This window comes from Drosophila innubila (genome assembly GCF_004354385.1).
Source record: "Drosophila innubila isolate TH190305 chromosome 2R unlocalized genomic scaffold, UK_Dinn_1.0 1_C_2R, whole genome shotgun sequence".
In the NCBI taxonomy this organism is placed as follows: Eukaryota; Metazoa; Arthropoda; class Insecta; order Diptera; family Drosophilidae; genus Drosophila; species Drosophila innubila.
In genome coordinates, this window is record NW_022995374.1 from 16,292,492 (window position 1) to 16,311,169 (window position 18,678).

Consider the following 18,678-nt stretch of genomic DNA (forward strand, 5'->3'; position numbering starts at 1 on the left):
TCACTTATATATTTTAATAAATATTTTAACGAATGCAAATTGTCACTAAGTACGTTTTATTTTAAATTTGTTAGTGTTTATCATTCTTGTGCAATTTTTCAGCAAAAATAATATTACATATTTCTATTGACTTTAAATACTTTTAAAAGGTCCATAAAACTTTTTGAAATGCCAAATTTAAAAATGAATATGAAGTAAATAAATATGTGTGAATATGTAAATTTATTTCTAGTGGCATAAATTAAACGCTCACATTTTTTTAATTTTTCAAAAAGTACAACTTTAACTTGTGTTTTTTAAATGTGCGAAGGACCTTACAACATTCTTAGTATATATACAAAGTTCCTTTCGGTTTCTTTTGAATGAATAAATTCATCAACAGTAGTTTTTTCATGTCACACAAATATTTGTTGTACCATTTAGAATCTACTGTTAAAATGCGTTCATAAAAATTCTCAAAGACTTTTAATCTTTGTTACTAAGACTGGCAACAATCAAATCGAAGCCGTAAATTTATCACTTTGTTGCAGTTGTCAGCGGACCAAAACTTTGTGAGGCATCTAAAGAAAGGAAACTACAAGGAAAGTTTTAAGTCTGGGCAAGAGTCTGTCACTGAGGGCACACATAAAAAAAAAGGAAAATGCGAGACATATGGGTAATGATTTAAGCCCGACTAAGCACACAGGCAAATATTTGCAAGAACATTTTGATAAAGTTACCCGATCGAACGAGCTGTTGATTTATGGCCCTGGCAACCCACTGGCATTTTACTGAGTGAGTGGAAAACACTTTTCAACTTACGAGCTCACAGCATGGCCGACAAATCATCCACAGATGCCTGCAAATGATGCGAAAGTAAACAGCAAACAGTTCAATAATCGTACTGGTCAAAATTTTAGTTCTATCACTCGGTTTTTCTATTTTAAACACTTGTCCCGATTCAAGACATAAACAAACTTGGCACAATTCGCGTCGACCCAAATATTTCTTATTTCGTCTTTTTTTTTTGGCACGCTTTTTGGTTTCGAGAATTTTTTATTTAAATTTTAAAATTCTTTATCTGCACTTTTTAAATTATCAGTTTGGTGATTGAACGGACAACTTGCGACCGTTTCGGGCGAATCCGTTTCAGGACTAAACTGAGAAATTAAAAGCAAGCGGCGTCCAAGTCAAATGGCATCCACAGCAGTTGCTGCGAAAAACGCGCCAAAAGATGGCATCCACAATGAACACCGAATGGATTCCACCATGTGCGCCTGTCTAAACTGCGCAGTCGCTCAATTGTTTGTGGAAGCTATTCATTTGTGCTGTGGATGCTGTGTTCGTATGCTTGCATATGTGTTGTAGAGTGTGAGAGTGTGTGTGTTTGTGGGTGTGTGTCTGTGTGTGTATGGCCAACTGTTGCCTTCGATATCATTGAGCGAATTTTCATTCATAATTTTCTGCGACTGACGCAAATTGTTGAAAGCTGTTGAATTAATTCTGAAAATATTCCTCTCTTTTATTTTCAGTTGCCTTCAAGCTGTTTTTAGCTTTCATTTTCCGCAGTGTTTTCCACTTGGGAGCATTAGAGATTCGGTAACCACAACAAAGTCTTTGAGGCTTGTCAGGAGAAGCGTGGGAAACCGTCAAAAGTCACCACATTTCATTTGATTTTGTGAAAAACACGCCAAACTAAGAGCACGTTTCCATATCATACCATAATTCATATTTCAAACTGACTGCCTCTGATAACAAGAGATGTTATATGATAGAATATGAAATAAAAACATGTGTAAATTGTGCAACCATTATTATTTGTTTATTGTCATTTGACGCTCATGTTATAATTCCTTATTATAATCTCAAACAAAGGAGCCCATGTGTTTGATAAGTCAATAAGCAAGTGCACATTGTAAAATCGAAACAAGGTGGAGGTACAGGTGGTAACCCTGAAAACGAAGTTCCAGGTGGATATCCTGAAAATGGGGTTCCAGGTAATGGTTCTTAGTACAACACACTCAAGCGAATGTTTGAAGTAGACATTCTATGTAAAATGTATAATTTTGCAAGACAAATATTTAAAATTCACTGAGTTTTTTATTTATTAAACTTCGTCAAAAAAACAACATTATTTTAAGATAATCAAGTAGTTCTAATTAAATTTATACCGTTTTGCTGTCTATTTATAGAAAATAGTCAAATGCATGTATATTTATATGATTGTGGTTTCTATTTCTATTGGAACACACTTGATGAATAAAATCCAAATATATAAAAAATGTTTAATTTAAACAGCCATATTAAATGTTTTTAGAGTAAATATTGTAATTAGTTCAATAAAAATGATCAATTACAGTCTTATAAAACTTAGCAAGGCATATTCTTAAATGTTTACTATACGAAAACAAGATAAATAACTCTTTATAAAATCAGAATTGTTTCATCATGCATGTTTAAAATATGTACTCAAACAGCTTCAAGTAAATGTCGATAATAGAAAGCATTTTTCAAAATAATTTTACAATATAAATAATATATTATAGCTAATAATATCATTATTATTTCGGACTCTCAAAAACGACAAAAATTTGACTTTTTAAGGAGTATGTTAAATACACAGCTTTATTCAAGTTTGGATCTTTTATTATATTTATGGACAAGGAATTCCATTCTGCAATTTTTCATTGCAGTCTGCATTGTTTAAATTATTGCCATTATTTCCATTATTTCCATTATTGCCATTATTTCCATTATTATTGTTATTATTATTATTGTTGTTATCTGGTCTCCTTGTAGTTGTCCTGTAGTACGGGCATAATGGTGACTGCATCGCGCAGAAAAATATTCCGGTTGCTTCTGCTTTAGGTACATTGTAGACCATTAGCATGGCTACCAATGCAAAATATATCAAAAACTTTGGCGACATTTTTCGATTATTGTTAACGATTTGCGACCTATTTGAGGTGTGACTGTTTTCCAGACAGGCCCCTATTTATATGGTTCTTAAAATATACTTAGTGTAAACGATAGCAAAAGGGTATATAAGTAGCATTGTAAAAATATAATTAACACATTAAACCAAATTATAAATGTACATATATTTAAAATTAATGTTAATCAGCTAAGAGAGCTAATGACACTCAATTTGGTTTCTTAGTTTGTGTATATCTTATACAAGTATGCAGATCTCTTTTTACATACAATTTACTTACCTTCAAGTTTATATTGTAGGTATCTTAGATTTGGCAACATTGAGCATTCCTGAGCACGGCATGCTTAATTATTTGAAAGTAAACATTTGATAAATATAATAATAAGTGTTTAAACGACGGTTATTTTATTTACTCAGACGATACACGAGGCGATTGTGTAAGTAAATTACTCAAATAGAATCGTAGTTCATAACTCACTCTATTATGTAATCAACTTTATCGATCCTTCCTAATATTTAAATCCCAACGGAGGACTCTGAATTTGATATAGAACTGTCTGTAATTAAATGTAGTTTCAATTTTTAATAGTCGAAATCGGCTTACAGACTCTGTTTACATATAAATCACACCTAAATTTAAAACCATTTTAATCATCTGGTTTGCTTACTTAGTTATAAAGTACTAAGTTACTAATCAACGAAATTGTACTGTATGGAATTTCAGCAGATTGAACTACAATTTAAACAAATAAGCAACATGCCCAATTGACCGGTGTGTTTATTTGATTTCATGCAAGGAAACCTCGTGTCTTCGCGACATATTAGCAATATTTATTTTCAGTAAACCATATAAATAGAACATTTAAAAGAGGATAGTCTCATCTTAAATAGTCTCATAGATCGTGAACACTGCTTATCTATTTGGCATTGGTGGCCTTGTTAATGATCTACAATGTGACTGAGGTCGAAGGATTCATTACCGCGCTGTGATTACGAAAGTCTCCTTTGTGCCCATTAGGCATTAAGACGACGACTACTAAGAAGCCGGATGCTGCACCTAAGCCAAAATGTGAACCACCTGGGACCTGCTAACCGAACAATAATTTCACTGTCAAATGTAAACATTTTTTAAATATTAATATTTCAAGACCGAAATAAAAATATAATATCACATTGCAAACAAAATTGTCTGACTTCTTAATTGTAGCTTAGAATTATAATTATTTTTTAATTAGTCTTAGGATAGAATAAATTAATATATTCATACTAGCATTGGCCCTTAAGCTAACCAATATCTAAAGGACTCCAATTCTGTACATCAAGTTAAAGTTACTTTTTAGTTTACCAGAACTATTCGAATTCTTATGTTCTACTCTTAATTAAAGACTTATTTATTTAGTTACTTATTTTCAATACATAAATTCTTGCCAATTTTCAAACATCTTTCTACTGAATTTTATTTGATCAAAACAAAGGTGCCTAGTTAAATGTTCTGGATATTTATAGAAAATTTCTTAAGATAATATGGGTGGATGGGCTCAACGATCTCCAAGTTGATTTTATTGTAAGTAGTGCCGACTTATTAAATAAAGAAAGATAGTTTATTTAATGGGTTATGTTTAATATATCAATTCCACAAAAATGTTTATGTACGTTCTTCTCCGTTATTGCATATCTTTTTCCGTTATTCAAAATAAAAATATTGTTGCCAGTACGATCCCAACTGATGAAAAAGTATAATTATTTACAATGTACATACATCGTTGTTGAAAGATATAAGAAATTAAAACTCATGCAAATTCAATGCAAGTTTATATATTTATTTTTGTTTATTGTTTACATTGTGTGATCCAATTATGTCGGCGGCGGCGTAGTTGTTCTGAATGGACAGAGGGGAGAGCGTGCCAAACACAGGAATAGCATGATGGTACCCTCGGCTGCTGGTGTCGTGAAGACCAATAGCATGGTAATCACCATTAAATAGAAAAAGAAATTGATGGCCAACATTTTGTCACCGATTTATACTGTGCTCTGCTTTCGACTGATTCTAACGATAAAACCGAGACCTATTTATACGGATTGTAAGTCAAGACAATATGTGAATGTGACAATATTTAAGCAGTTGGTTGCCATTTACACTCGACTGACTCTATTGTATATGAGTGTCATCAATTATGTTCATAATTACTGTTGTTAAACATATTCACACCAACAGCAGTTTAACAAAAGTAAGTTATTTAACAGTAAAAAGTTAACATACTAAGTCTAACTGCAATTTTAGTATCTGCCAATGTGGCTAGTTAACATCTTAAATCTTCATTTACTGCTCAAAGACCTTAAACTAAAAGTAAAATAATAAAGAAATATTTTTTGAATAATAATTGATTGATACATTTTATAAGTCAAGAGTTTTGGCCATATCTGAACTAGAGTAGAAAAGAAATATCTGTATTAACTCTGATATAAATTTACATAACATTATTTAGCTGGGCGCGTGATTATCCCACGCATTATGACTACTCGTATTTTTGGCTGCTCTGCCCACGTGGCATGGTCATTGTGGCGTGCAACATTCAGAACGCTCACAAGTTGTATGTGTATGTGTATGTGTATGGCAAAGCATAGTTTCAATTCATATCCTGATTAAAAATTCATATTTTCAGCAGGAGAAGCAGCAGCAACAAAAACAGACAATGTGCCACCTGACGTATGAGTGATATTTAATTAATTTGCCATCTATTTGTATTTGCTTTGTGTAAATGTGTGCGTTAACGTATACGTAATATTACATTGTAGACAATCTAAAAACAAACTTTTGCCAAGGGGAGCGCAGAAAAGGGGGAAGACTGTCAACAACTGATGGAACGAGTTGTTTTCGCACATGGATAACTCCCTTCCTCCCAACTTTTTCCCTGCACAGATAATAAAACACATTTTAAAGTCTACACAAACTTTGACAGCAACTTTGTGACGCCGCTAAGTATGCAATAAGTTGAAGAAGTCGACGACGGATGATGGACACCGGATGTCGGATGTTGCAATTCCTGACCTGATGTGCGAGTAAATATAAATTGGATTTTTTACACCTTTTATACACTAACAATTCGTTGAACATTGAATTGGATTTGCTTGTAAACTTTTATTGTCACTAAAAACGCTGAATAGAACGTTCCGCACATAAAATGGCTTTAATCCCACTCTTTCCCTCCTACATATCAAATGTAGTTAACTGTAAAGCAAATGCTTAAAATATAATATTTAAATAGAGCTATCACTTATCACATATATATGAAAGATATTGATTTGTAAATTGAACATTTCTGTATTTTTAAAAATGTTTCTTACCAGAAATGTTTTTATTTTACATAAAAATACTGTTCAGTTCATATACTTTTAATTAAAAGTAGATATTCTAAATGTTTGCACAATTTAAGCTAATTGCTTGTGATATTGCTAGTTTCTCCAAACTGCTATATTTAATTCATGAACCATAACATTATTTTTGAATACCTACTATTTCTATAGGCGTAGAAAATTATGCAATATTAAACGTACAGTATTTTTCCTAGAGACAAGTAAGAATGAATTCTATTTTAATTCGAGTCTTATAATAATTTTGTGGAAGCATTCTTTGATTTTTTAAGCTTAAGTCGAATCTAAAATAATATCTTAACTCCACTGTCTCAGTGCTTAAATTTATACTTTCAAGCATGTTGAAAGATTTTAAGTCAAATTTGCTTAAGGTAAGCATCATAAGTAAAGCTTTTTATGTTTCTATTTGTGCGCCCTTAAGTATGCTACAAAAGATGTTAAAGCTCTAACTGCTAGCTTGCCGCTTACTTTCTCTTTCTCTTTCTTGCTTCAAGTGCTTGATTTTTAATCTCAGCCACTTCATATTTATACTTGGCTTTCCATTCGACTAATTAAATGGCCTTTGATTTGTATAGCTGGCATTTGTCTGTCCACTGCACACAATGGAAAACTTACAGAGTCTTTTCATTGGGATTTTTTTAATTTTTTCCTGCTGCGGCATTTGTCAACATTTAATGGCCAATTTTTCTTTGCCAAATGGCAACGCATAATTTATTGATTTTCTTTTTGAAGTACAAGAATAGACTAAACAATATTTCCCTGTGATTTAAGCATTTAACATTTAATATTATAGCATAGCATTCTACGTTAACTATGTTTAATTAAAAGCAATTCATTAAGCAAATAATAAGATTTTTAATAGAGCCTCCCACTCCTCAATTATTCTTATTTTTAGTCTTTCAACTTTTTTGACGTTATTCAAAGTTTATTTAAATAAAGAAATATTAAAGGGCCGAAATAAATATTAATACCATATTATTATGTGCACGAAATTTCGCTGTAAGAGTTCGCGCCTAACATACACACACACAGACAGACAATTGGGAGGAGAAACAGGAGAGCAAATGAGGTCTCCTTTCTCAGCTTCCTTTTTAGCTTCCTTTTCGTGCTTCCTTTCAAAAAGCCCGAGGCCATTTCATTCATTTGCCAATGTTATGGTAATTGAAAAAAATTTGCGGCTGCTGCTGACGAAATGTTAATTTTTGGAGTCCAACTCTAAATAGCTTTATTTGCATAGATACCCCTCTGTTTCCCTCTCTCCTTATTTTCTATGTGTTTTACAAATTTCATTTACTGATTGGGTTCGTCTCCGTATTCCATTCGGCTTCCATTTGGATGAAAAAAAGTGGTGCCTCAGGCATATGGGAAATATACCCAAATGTTGTTTCAGGCATCAATATTTAGCAATATTTTGCTGTACATAATTCAAGGGGCATCCCAATTTACATAAACAACTTGAATTTAAATTTAATACCAGGCAAACTCAAGTGCGAGACTTAAAATGGATTCACATTTTATGCTCAGCATAGAAATTTAAATCGAGATTTATGAGTATACATGCATACATTGTACTACAATCTACAATCTTTTAGCTTTAAATTAACTAATTAAGGTCTTGATCGAGTTAAGTCCCTATGGGCAGGAGCCCTAATATAGGAATCTTACATGTTTCACTTCTATTTGTATTTGAAAATACAGCTCACTCTTTGTTGTGTTGCTCAGGACTTGATTAAGGAAAATTCAGTGGAAATCGGGAAAATGTAGAGTCGGGAGTTTAGGTTGAGTCAAGTTAAGTTCAGTTAAGCTTTTCGCATTGAGCAAAGCTGAATTGAGTAATGGGTAATTCTATATGACAATGTCATTTGCCTTCTGCCTTAACAACAACAAAAAAGAAAAAGAACAACGACAACAACAGTTTACTCTAAGCATTCATTAATGTGGTCATTGCTCATCGCTTCTGTTTCAGGTTCGGGTTCTTACCCACATTGTGGGTGTGTGTGTGTGTGTACTGTACTGAAATTACATAATCATGTCACGTAGTAAAAGCTTTGCACGTTGAGTTGGCTTTAATGCGCTTTGCACTTAATTAGCGCAAATAACTAATGACAAACTTTGCCATCGACTTGAAATGAACTCAAGACTCGTGCATTTAACCAAGCAGAAAGCCTTCTATTTGACTTGACTTGACTTGACTTTGACTTAACTCAGACTCCACTTTCGACTTGATTCGAATAACATTCATTCACTTTCCGACTTGCCACTTGCCACTCACTTCAATGGCAATTAAGTGGCACTTGGCCAATTGTTGAAAGCTTTCGTCTTTATATTTATAGAACATTTCACAGCTTTCAATCACACTTAAGGTGTTAGCATTTAAAAGAACTCAACAAGTTTTCACTTTTGATTGCAATTCAGAGAAATGAGCATTGCGCACGTTAAATAAGAAATTAAATTACAAATAAGTTTAATTAATTATTTATTTACTAACAACATTTATTCACAAATAGTGAAATAATGAATGAATTTCTATAAGAACATAAGCCTATGATTTTAGACAAATTATTTCATATTCTTTATCAGCATTTAAAGTTAAGTTAACATTTCTCAACTTGTCCTTCTTCCTGTCTCTTTAAACAAATCCTTACTTTGATTGTACATTTTTAAGGAATTTGTTTTGGGAGACAATTAGTGGGACATAACTATCTCATTTTCATTTTAGATGAAGGTAGAAAGAATATGGGACAGTTATTATAAAGTCATTAGAGTTATGTTCTGATGAAAACCATTGCTATTCTATTGTAAATTTTTTGCAAAAATTAAATCAGTTTAAAATGTAGTTTAAATACAAAGAATAATCCAGAATCGTTAAATTGTTCGCCATCAAATTAGAATCGGTGTATGACGTCAGATGTTGATAATTGTTAATAATTTAAGCCATCATCGTTGTTGTTGTGCGGAATGGACAGAGTGGAAGACGGAAAATGCAGGAAAAGAAAAGAAATGTTGACTCAGCAGCCGGCGAAATTAGGAGCAGCAACATGGACACCAGAAGCAGGTGGAACCACAGCGAGGCAAAGTTCATGATGAATTAAAATTATTAATAATATAAAAAATACTTTTTAACAACTGCACAAAACTTCAAAGTGCGTAATGCTTAGGTTTCTAAAGATCAGGCGACTTATATAGTCCCCCTTGGGTTGACAATATTTACACAGTTGCCAAATGGCCGGACAGGTGACTTGAAACTGTCTTTGACCTGCATTTAACCACATTAACATAGGTCAAATATTTACCTAGTCCAGTTTCTAGTTTCAATGTGTAACCTGAAACAATTAATAGCATAAATTGTCAGTCAATGGGTGTCGGCAAGGTGAGAGTTGCAAACAATATAAATGGCTGGAGTTGTTGTTAAATATGTACAAGTTTGCATTAAACTTAATATTAATTTCTCTAATCCCATTTGTTTAAATTCTGTTCACGCCCCTGAAAACTGTAATTCTCTCGTTGACTTAGTAAGTAAATCAATTTGTGACAAATGCGTCAAAAGCCAATTATGCACAGAAAAGCGTTGATAATTTGCGTAAATTTTTTTTACTGAATTTGTAAATTTTCCAATTTTCCTTCTAAATAAAATTAGTTTGTCTGGCGACATTTGGGTGTGTGTGTGTTTGTGTGTGTAACTTATCGCTTTACAATTTTGCGCCAGTGCCAATTGACTAAAATTTGATATTCCATTTCAGATAAAATGTGTTGGGCCTAATTGAATTATGTGCTCCAAGTTGAGTGAGCACCATGATGAAGAAGATAACAATGTGGTTATGATACAAGGACATTAGCTGAATATAATTAATTTCAGTACTGAAGCAATCTGCTTCTAATCAGCTTATTGAAAGTGCACCTAAATATGCATGAAACTTGTTTGATTAAATGTTTATTGTTTGACTAAATGATGTATCTGCCTTTACTGTAAAATAATATATTTAAATTAGTAAGGATATAAAATATTAAAATTTGACAAATTAATAAAATATAAATGAAATTATACTATTCTAAGATTTACAATAAATGAAATTACAGTTAAGTCTTATATTTTATTAATTAATTAAATGTTGTACTAGAAACATTATCAGCTGGTGTCATTAAAGAATTTGTAATACTCCCGCCAACAACGCCGCCTAAAAATATACTATACATTTAATATGTTAAAATCTAATTGGGGTCGCATTATGCACAAGGAAGTGACTTTCGTGCTAATTGCACATTGTTAAATATATAATTAGTAATAACAATTAATGCCAAATAAGCTGGTTATTATTACGCAATGGTTCACTGAATCCATTGCTGACCAATCAATTGTGGACCCTTTTTAGCTTCGGCTTTGGCTGTGGCTTTGTCTTTGTCTTTGACTTGGGTCTTGGTTTTGGCCTTGTTTAATATTTGGCGCCACGCCTCACTGAACGCCTGTCAATCAGGCGGAACAGGAAATTGGCCACAGTAGCTGCATATTGATTAAAGGCAACAGCTGCCAAAGGCAACTAAACTTTCTTATTATAAGGATAATATAATTATTTCCATTTATATTAATGAAACCTGCGCCAGAAATCATGCTATAGAAGTGCAGTCTTTACTTTTTATTGAAAACTTTAATACTGTTTCAATATAATATCGGAATCGTTCACGGAATTCATTTCTGACCAGAATTTAAATCTAGATTTCACATTTCAGCAAAGATGAGCAAGTGTTTTGAACAAAGGGTGGATGGTGAGAAAGGAGGAGTATTCAACATGTAAATTTGTCTTTAAGTAAACCAGAAACTGCTGTCAAGTATCGCTTACAAGGCAAACTTTTGGGCTGGCAGCCAACTGGCAATTAACAAGTTTTGGCCACAGTACGCAAGTTTGCAAAGCGTAAACAATTCCATGGCAATTTCGTTGGACGGAAACGGAAGTGTCCAGCGGGGAGAGACCGGGGCAGTATTTGCATACTGCTTAAAATGTAAATAAAGATTCAACTTGATAAACATTACACTAGTAGACGATGCGTGGGTTTTCTTGTTACTTGACAACTGCGTCATGTAAACAAAGCAAAAAGCGTCGCGACGCAGTTTAGAAGAGACTCAAAAACCTTTCCCCTAAATATTTCCCTTCCTCATCCCCTTCCCCACTTGCCACATGTGGAACACGCGCCGCAGACTCGCTCATGAATAATGCAACCAGATGCGTAAAAAGAGAACCCATTGACTGAACCCATAAACAGCTAACCATTTTTTGTGGGCGTTTGCTACTCTGTTGCCAGACGGGGGAGTGGGGGTAGTTGGGGGTGTGTCTCTTGTGCTGTTGCATTTGGTCGCAAATCTGGCAACAATTAAAGCCAAATTATGTTAATGCCAGGCGACAGTTGCTGCAGCCAAATTATGCAAATGCGAATACTTTTGATAAGGGTTTACTCACTCAGTTTTCCCCAACGAAAACACGCAAATTTCATTCATTTGTTGATTCACTCGTTCAACAAAAGAAATACCATTTCCAAGCCAAGAAAAAAAAACGAGTTACCAAACGAGTTCATAAAACCAACGAACCATGAATGATTTCAAGACACATTATTCCATCGAAGCAATATCGAAAAGCAAATGTAACTTCTCGCGAAAAGTCGCAAATTCAAAGTAGGAAAGAATTTTTTGAGTGTCTTAACTGCCTCATTGAATGAAACATATTTTTTAAAGATATTGCCAATATAATGTCTTATTCGTATTGGTCATAAACAAGGAATCAAACCGAAACAAATATAGGTTACGGTTTCGGTTTTCTTAATTTTGCCATAATTTTTTACAAGAAAATGAAAGGTCTCAGAATCAATTTTAAAGTGTTGTTTTATACAATTAGTATAAAATATTATGAGGAGTTGATTAAAAGTGAAAACTTGAGATTTAAAATTTTGAATTTTCGAAAATCACAAGGGGGGACCCTTACCATTAAAATCGAATCTTGGTCGAAAATAATTTATTTTTCTAAATGAATAAAATTTGAATACATAAATTAGAGGCCAAACCATGATCAAAATGACATTCCGCTTGAAAATCGGGTCAGTTTTGATCAAAATATGACAGTTGGAAGCTGGTCAACTCTTTGACCTAGCCACATTACCACATCCGTATCGGTACGAGCGTATCGGTATCTTAACTAGTAAACTTTAAATAAAAATCCCCAAAAAAAAAATGATTCATTTAAATTGATAACAAATTGGACATACATAATATTTACTGCGTACAAATATAATTCATGAACTTAATCGTTATTCAAACAATATCCAAACCTTTTCTATAGTAAAAAGCTTTAAAAAGCTTTAAAAGTTTTGTCTATTTAATTTAATGACGTTCAGATAAGCACACGTTAATGTTGACTAATAACGTGAGCGTAGGAAAATATTTTAAGGGGAACTTTAGATAGAAAATTTTAGAAACCAGCAACAGACAAAATGAAAAAAAAAATTCTATTTTGTGGTAATAAACTAATACTTATTGATCAGAGTCATTTCCCAATGCCTGAAAAGATTAAATGAAAATTGTATCCTATAAGGATTTAATTTTAAGAAATGTTATAATTGAATTTGGTTTTTTTTTTAAATCTCAGTTCAGTATTAAATTTATCTGACCAATAAATAAATAAATAAAAATGTAATTTAAGTTTGTCAAGTTTGTTAAGTTTTGTCAACAAAACCCCCTTTGATCTAAGACACTGTCTGCTTTGCAATTTCGCCAGCCATTCAGCTTGTAAAAAGCTTAACAAAGCAATGCAAATAAAAGCTTTACGATAAAAGTTCAAGCTGTATTGACCGTTTTCATGAAATCAATTGGTTGAAAGTGTTTATAAGGGCTGCGAACTGAGAAAGTTATCAAATAAATATTTGGTTCAAAGCGCGTCCAATGTAGACGCAAAGTGGTTTCCCGTTGATATTCAAAGTAAAATAGTACAATTAAAAGATGGTGAAGTTAAGGCTTGACGAGATACGTGACCTGATGGAGAAGAGGCGTAATATACGCAACATATCGGTTATAGCCCATGTGGATCATGGTAAATCGACGTTGACGGATTCGCTGGTTTCCAAGGCGGGCATCATTGCGAGCGCCAAGGCGGGCAATATGAGATTCACAGACACCAGAAAGGACGAACAGGATCGTTGTATTACCATTAAATCAACGTATGTTAATCTTGAACTTATTAATTATTTATTTATTTTAATTTCCTAACAATTCTATCTTCAGGGCCATCACCATGTACTTTGAACTTGAGGATAAGGATTTGTGCTTCATCACCCAGGCTGATCAATGTGAAAAGGATACCAAAGGATTTCTAATTAATCTAATTGACTCACCCGGTCATGTGGATTTCTCATCAGAGGTGACGGCCGCTTTACGCGTAACCGACGGTGCTATCGTCGTTGTTGACTGCGTCTCCGGTGTTTGTGTCCAGACGGAGACGGTGCTTCGTCAGGCGATCGCGGAACGAATTCGACCCATTTTATTCCTGAATAAAATGGATCGTGCATTGCTTGAACTGCAATTGGACACCGAGGAGCTGTACCAAACGTTTCAGCGTATTATCGAGAATGTAAATCTCATAATTGCCACCTACAATGATGACAGTGGACCCATGGGTGAGGTCTCTGTTGATCCCCCAAGGGGTTCCGTTGGTTTCGGCTCCGGTCTTCATGGTTGGGCCTTTACCCTCAAACAGTTTGCCGAAATGTACGCCGATAAATTTAAAATTGATGTCGGAAAACTGATGAAACGGTATGTTATTCCATTTAAAATTGACACATTATCTTTAACAATTTCTTAAATCTTCCTTGCAGACTTTGGGGAAGCAACTTCTTCAACATGAAGACGAGAAAGTGGCAATCGAATAAAGACTCTGATAGTAAGCGCTCATTTTGTCTGTACGTATTGGACCCCATTTATAAGGTATTCGATGCAATAATGAACTACAAAACGGAGGAAATACCAATTTTGCTGGAAAAAATTGGTGTAAAGCTTCAACCCGAGGAGCAGGAAGAGCAGGGTAAAGTGCTGCTGAAGACTGTGATGAGAAATTGGTTACCAGCGGGTGAAACGCTTCTTCAAATGATTGCCATCCACTTGCCATCACCTGTGGTGGCCCAGAAGTACCGCATGGAAATGTTGTACGAGGGTCCTCAGGACGATGAAGCGGCTGTTGCGATAAAGAGCTGTGATTCCAATGGTCCTTTGATGATGTACATTTCGAAGATGGTGCCCACGACAGATATAGGACGATTCTATGCCTTTGGTCGTGTGTTTGCTGGCAAAGTGTCCACGGGACAGAAATGCCGCATTATGGGGCCCAACTATGTGCCCGGCAAGAAGGAGGATCTACACGAGAAGGCGATTCAACGAACCGTTCTCATGATGGGTCGCTCTGTGGAGGCCATTGAAGATGTGCCAGCTGGTAACATTTGTGGACTGGTCGGCGTTGATCAATTCCTGATTAAGACGGGTACAATCTCCACATTCAAGGAGGCGCACAACATGAAGGTAAGACCTCAAACAATTGTCTTAAATGCTGGATTAACTTTTTTCTTAGCTGAATTTCCTTATTTATGCATCTTGATTTTCCATACCCATTTTGGTTTCTTTAAATTTTATTTACGAAATTTAATTGAATTCTCTAAATAATTATTAATCTCAATATGCGATTGCAGGTCATGAAGTTCTCAGTATCTCCAGTTGTGCGAGTTGCCGTTGAGCCCAAGAATCCAGCGGATTTGCCCAAGCTAGTGATTGGTCTAAAGCGTCTGGCCAAATCTGATCCAATGGTGCAGTGCATCATTGAAGAGTCTGGTGAGCACATCATTGCCGGTGCCGGTGAATTGCATTTGGAAATATGCATAAAGGATCTCGAGGAGGATCACGCATGTATTCCTCTAAAGACATCCGATCCTCTGGTATCATACCGTGAAACGGTTCTAGAGGAATCCAGTCAACTGTGTCTGTCCAAGTCACGGAACAAGCACAACCGCTTGACCATGAAGGCCCAGCCCATGCCCGAGGGATTGCCCGAGGATATTGACAATGGCGTGGTTTCTTCCCGAGACGAGTTCAAAAAACGAGCACGATATTTGAATGAGAAGTACGATTATGATGTGAGTGAGGCCCGTAAGATTTGGAGCTTTGGCCCAGATTGCAATGGTCCCAACATCATTGTGGACTGCACCAAGTCAGTGCAGTACTTGAACGAGATTAAGGACTCCGTGATTGCCGGCTTCCAGTGGGCTTCAAAAGAAGGCGTCATGGCCGAGGAAAACATGCGAGGAGTTCGCTTTGATATACACGATGTGGTTGCGCATGCCGATGCAGTGCATCGAAGTGGCAGTCAGATCATTCCCACCACCAGGCGCTGCTTGTACGCCTCCGCAATCACAGCCAGTCCGCGTCTCCTGGAACCCGTGTATCTCTGCGAGATTCAGTGTCACAACTTGGCTGTTGGAGGTATCCATAAAGTGCTGAGTCGACGACGTGGTCATGTGCTTGAGGAAACTCAGGTTCCGGGCACACCCATGTTTATGGTCAAGTCCTATTTGCCGGTCAACGAGTCCTTTGGCTTCACTGCCGAGCTGCGAACCAACACTCGTGGTCAGGCGTTCCCTCAATGTGTCTTCGATCACTGGCAGATGCTGCCCGGAGATCCGTGTGATCCCAATAGCAAACCCTACCAGGTTGTGCAGGATACACGTTTGCGCAAAGCTCTCAAGCCCGGACTGCCCGAACTTGTACAGTATTTGGATAAATTGTAATTGAAAATCCATGACTTTAAATTTGTACTATTCTTATTTACTATGTAATTTATTTAATAGCCTCTGTGATATTTATCAACAACGCTTAAATAAGTATACATATACTTTAATTCATTTAAAAAACAAAATAAACAACACAAACCCCCACAGCTCAATATATTTTTGTTACTTTTAAAGTTTCGCGCTTAACCGGTAACTGTGCGATAGGCAGCGGATGCGTATGATAGTAACTATCGCATGTATCGCAAATCGATAACAGTCGTTTGCTGCAGCTAGTGGTGGGAAACAGCTGCTCTTTGCGGTCTGTTGAAGTTATTTCATAACATTTAAATAAAGGCTTAAAATGTCTGCGGCTGATCAGGATCCTGTTGAATTGATGCTAAAGAAAACGGGCTGCATTGAGCTACACTACAAGGTACAGGAGTGCATCGCAGAGACTGGCGATTGGCGCACGTGCCAAGACAAAGTCAAGGAATTCAAGGCGTGCATGCAAAAGTATGTGGATGAGCAGACCAAGAAATACGCAGATGTTAAGTAAAATTATACGTCAACTCGTAAGCGCCAGTGTCGTCGCTGCCAAACCAACAAAACTGGCGCTTATCGTACGTGGCGACCTCAAGATGAGCAAGGGCAAAACGGCGGCACAATGCGCCCACGCTGCAATCATGTGTTATCAGAGCGCGGCAGAGGGAAGTGAGATTCAAAATGCTGTGCTGCAACGCTGGTGTCGCATGGGGCAGCCAAAGATCGTGTTGCGCGTGGACAGCTACGAGCAGTTGAACGGACTGCAAATCAAGGCACAAGAGGCGAATGTTGTCGCTGCATTGGTCAGAGACGCCGGACGGACGCAGCTTGAAGCCGGCACAGCAACGGTTCTGGGCCTGGGACCTGCACCAGCAACTGATCTGGACAAACTGGTTGCTCATTTGAAACTTTTGTAAATAGAGAAAGCATTTTTAATAATATACTAAACACAACAAAGCTAGATTGTTCCTTTTTAAATACTCAAGCTGTCTTCTTGCCATCGGACACTGTGGATATTGTTAAGGAGACGGCCTGACCAAACATTTCCACCAAATCCGAGGTGACACGCTCAGTTATTTGCCGTAGTTTTCCGTTAGATTCTCCACAAATCAAGCGCTCAATCCGCGGCGTTGGACACTGAACCAACACAGAGGTGTAGACAACATCTGCAAATTTAAGAAATGTATAATGAAAGATACTTTTTTCATATTTCACACATACGCTTCTCCACATTGTAATACTCCATCTTGCACTTCAGGTTATAGGGTATTTCCTGCGGCAGGTAGTCCAGCAAACGAGCTCGCACGCTTTCCACGATCAGCGCCTCGGGCGTGGCATCCGTATAGACATCCCCAGCATATTGCCAACGTCTTGGTTTGGCGGCACCAATTAAATAATCCTGCAGCTCCTGCAATCCATTGCCCGTTAGTGCGGAGACTAGGAAGACATCGTTAAAATGACTCCAACTGGTTTCACGCTGGCTCAAAGGTGTGCCAACTTCCAGCTGTTGCACTGCATCCTTTGGAGGCAGTTTCTTGCCTTGTCGCCTGCCTTGCAACGTATCGTTAGTCAAGGTCTTGATCAAGTCGAGTAGCACACGTTTCGACTTTAAAGCATCTATTTTATTGAGTATCAAGAAGCTTGGCAGTTTCGCATAGGCCTTTAAAGTGTCCAGAACTGTGGGATGCAGCTCCCTTCTCGTCCAGCTGTTTGAGGCGTCCTGCACTACGGCAACGATGTCCGAATGCTGAATGGCATGACGACAGGCGCTCTTGAAGCTCTGATCCAAATGGTGTTTACGTATCTCGCGCTGTGTCACCAGACCGGGTGTATCGTAGAAGACGAGCTGCGTCTGACCAATTGTCCAAATGGCTGTGTTGGATTTCCTCGTCGTGTGCACCTTGGCGGATGTGGGACATACCTAAAATGCACACATCTTGTTTTTATCATTGCCAGCAGTTGCATTGTTGCTACTTACTCTGTGGTTAATTATGTTGTTGATGAAGGTGCTCTTTCCCACATTCGGTGCTCCAATAACGGCAATATGAAGCGATCGTTGTTGTTGCGTGTTGTTGTTATCGCCGTCGGACGTCTCTGTTGGCGGCGGCGCTGGTGTTGCCTTCACTTTATCTCCATTTGTCTGTGCAGTGGCTGACAAATTACGCACGTTTATTGAAATTAAAACATTTTTATTGCAATTAAGCAATTTTAAAGAACTTGTTAGACAATAATAACGCATCGCGGCAAAGTGTGACTGGCAAGTTATCGATTATCAAGCAAGTGCACATCAATCGATTACCAAGGCGAGTATGCAGTTTACAATTTCTGCGTGAATATGAAATCGATAGACAATTTAAAAATAAATCTATTAAAATTTACTCTGCAGATTTAATGTAAATTAGTAAATAAATACGTATCAGAATCAACTGCATATATTAAATATATATTATATTTGCAATTGCAAACAGTCGCATAAATAAAGAAATAAGAAAATAAAATCACTTACAAATTTGGTTAATGAACGTTTTGCTTTTAGTTTATAAAACAACAAAAATTAATGT

At 36.2% G+C, this 18,678-nt stretch overlaps 6 protein-coding genes across 6 annotated transcripts; 3 read left to right on the forward strand and 3 right to left on the reverse strand.

Annotated features, from left to right (window-relative positions):
- Positions 1 to 4,713: 4,713 nt before the first annotated feature.
- LOC117783461 lies at positions 4,714 to 4,972 on the reverse strand. Its single transcript, XM_034620870.1, has one exon. The coding sequence runs from the start codon at positions 4,919 to 4,921 to the stop codon at positions 4,769 to 4,771; it is 153 nt and encodes a 50-aa protein (XP_034476761.1). The 5' UTR covers positions 4,922 to 4,972; the 3' UTR covers positions 4,714 to 4,768.
- Positions 4,973 to 9,067: 4,095 nt separating this feature from the next.
- LOC117782810 lies at positions 9,068 to 9,417 on the reverse strand. Its single transcript, XM_034619851.1, has one exon. It carries the CDS (start codon positions 9,366 to 9,368, stop codon positions 9,216 to 9,218), a length of 153 nt encoding a protein of 50 aa, XP_034475742.1. The 5' UTR covers positions 9,369 to 9,417; the 3' UTR covers positions 9,068 to 9,215.
- Positions 9,418 to 13,265: 3,848 nt separating this feature from the next.
- LOC117782804 (elongation factor 2-like) lies at positions 13,266 to 16,240 on the forward strand. Its single transcript, XM_034619846.1, has 4 exons — positions 13,266 to 13,483; positions 13,548 to 14,075; positions 14,138 to 14,834; positions 15,002 to 16,240. Exons 1-4 carry the CDS (start codon positions 13,266 to 13,268, stop codon positions 16,091 to 16,093), a joined length of 2,535 nt encoding a protein of 844 aa, XP_034475737.1. The 3' UTR covers positions 16,094 to 16,240.
- A 92-nt stretch (positions 16,241 to 16,332) lies between these two features.
- On the forward strand, positions 16,333 to 16,669 carry LOC117782809 (cytochrome c oxidase assembly factor 4 homolog, mitochondrial). The gene has a single exon (XM_034619850.1). It carries the CDS (start codon positions 16,437 to 16,439, stop codon positions 16,629 to 16,631), a length of 195 nt encoding a protein of 64 aa, XP_034475741.1. The 5' UTR covers positions 16,333 to 16,436; the 3' UTR covers positions 16,632 to 16,669.
- Positions 16,628 to 17,074, forward strand: LOC117782807 (peptidyl-tRNA hydrolase 2). Its single transcript, XM_034619849.1, has one exon. It carries the CDS (start codon positions 16,714 to 16,716, stop codon positions 17,032 to 17,034), a length of 321 nt encoding a protein of 106 aa, XP_034475740.1. The 5' UTR covers positions 16,628 to 16,713; the 3' UTR covers positions 17,035 to 17,074.
- LOC117782806 (GTPase Era, mitochondrial) lies at positions 17,032 to 18,383 on the reverse strand. Its single transcript, XM_034619848.1, has 3 exons — positions 18,096 to 18,383; positions 17,339 to 18,038; positions 17,032 to 17,283 (listed from the first exon to the last, which is right to left on the reverse strand). Exons 1-3 carry the CDS (start codon positions 18,354 to 18,356, stop codon positions 17,099 to 17,101), a joined length of 1,146 nt encoding a protein of 381 aa, XP_034475739.1. The 5' UTR covers positions 18,357 to 18,383; the 3' UTR covers positions 17,032 to 17,098.
- Positions 18,384 to 18,678: the final 295 nt, after the last annotated feature.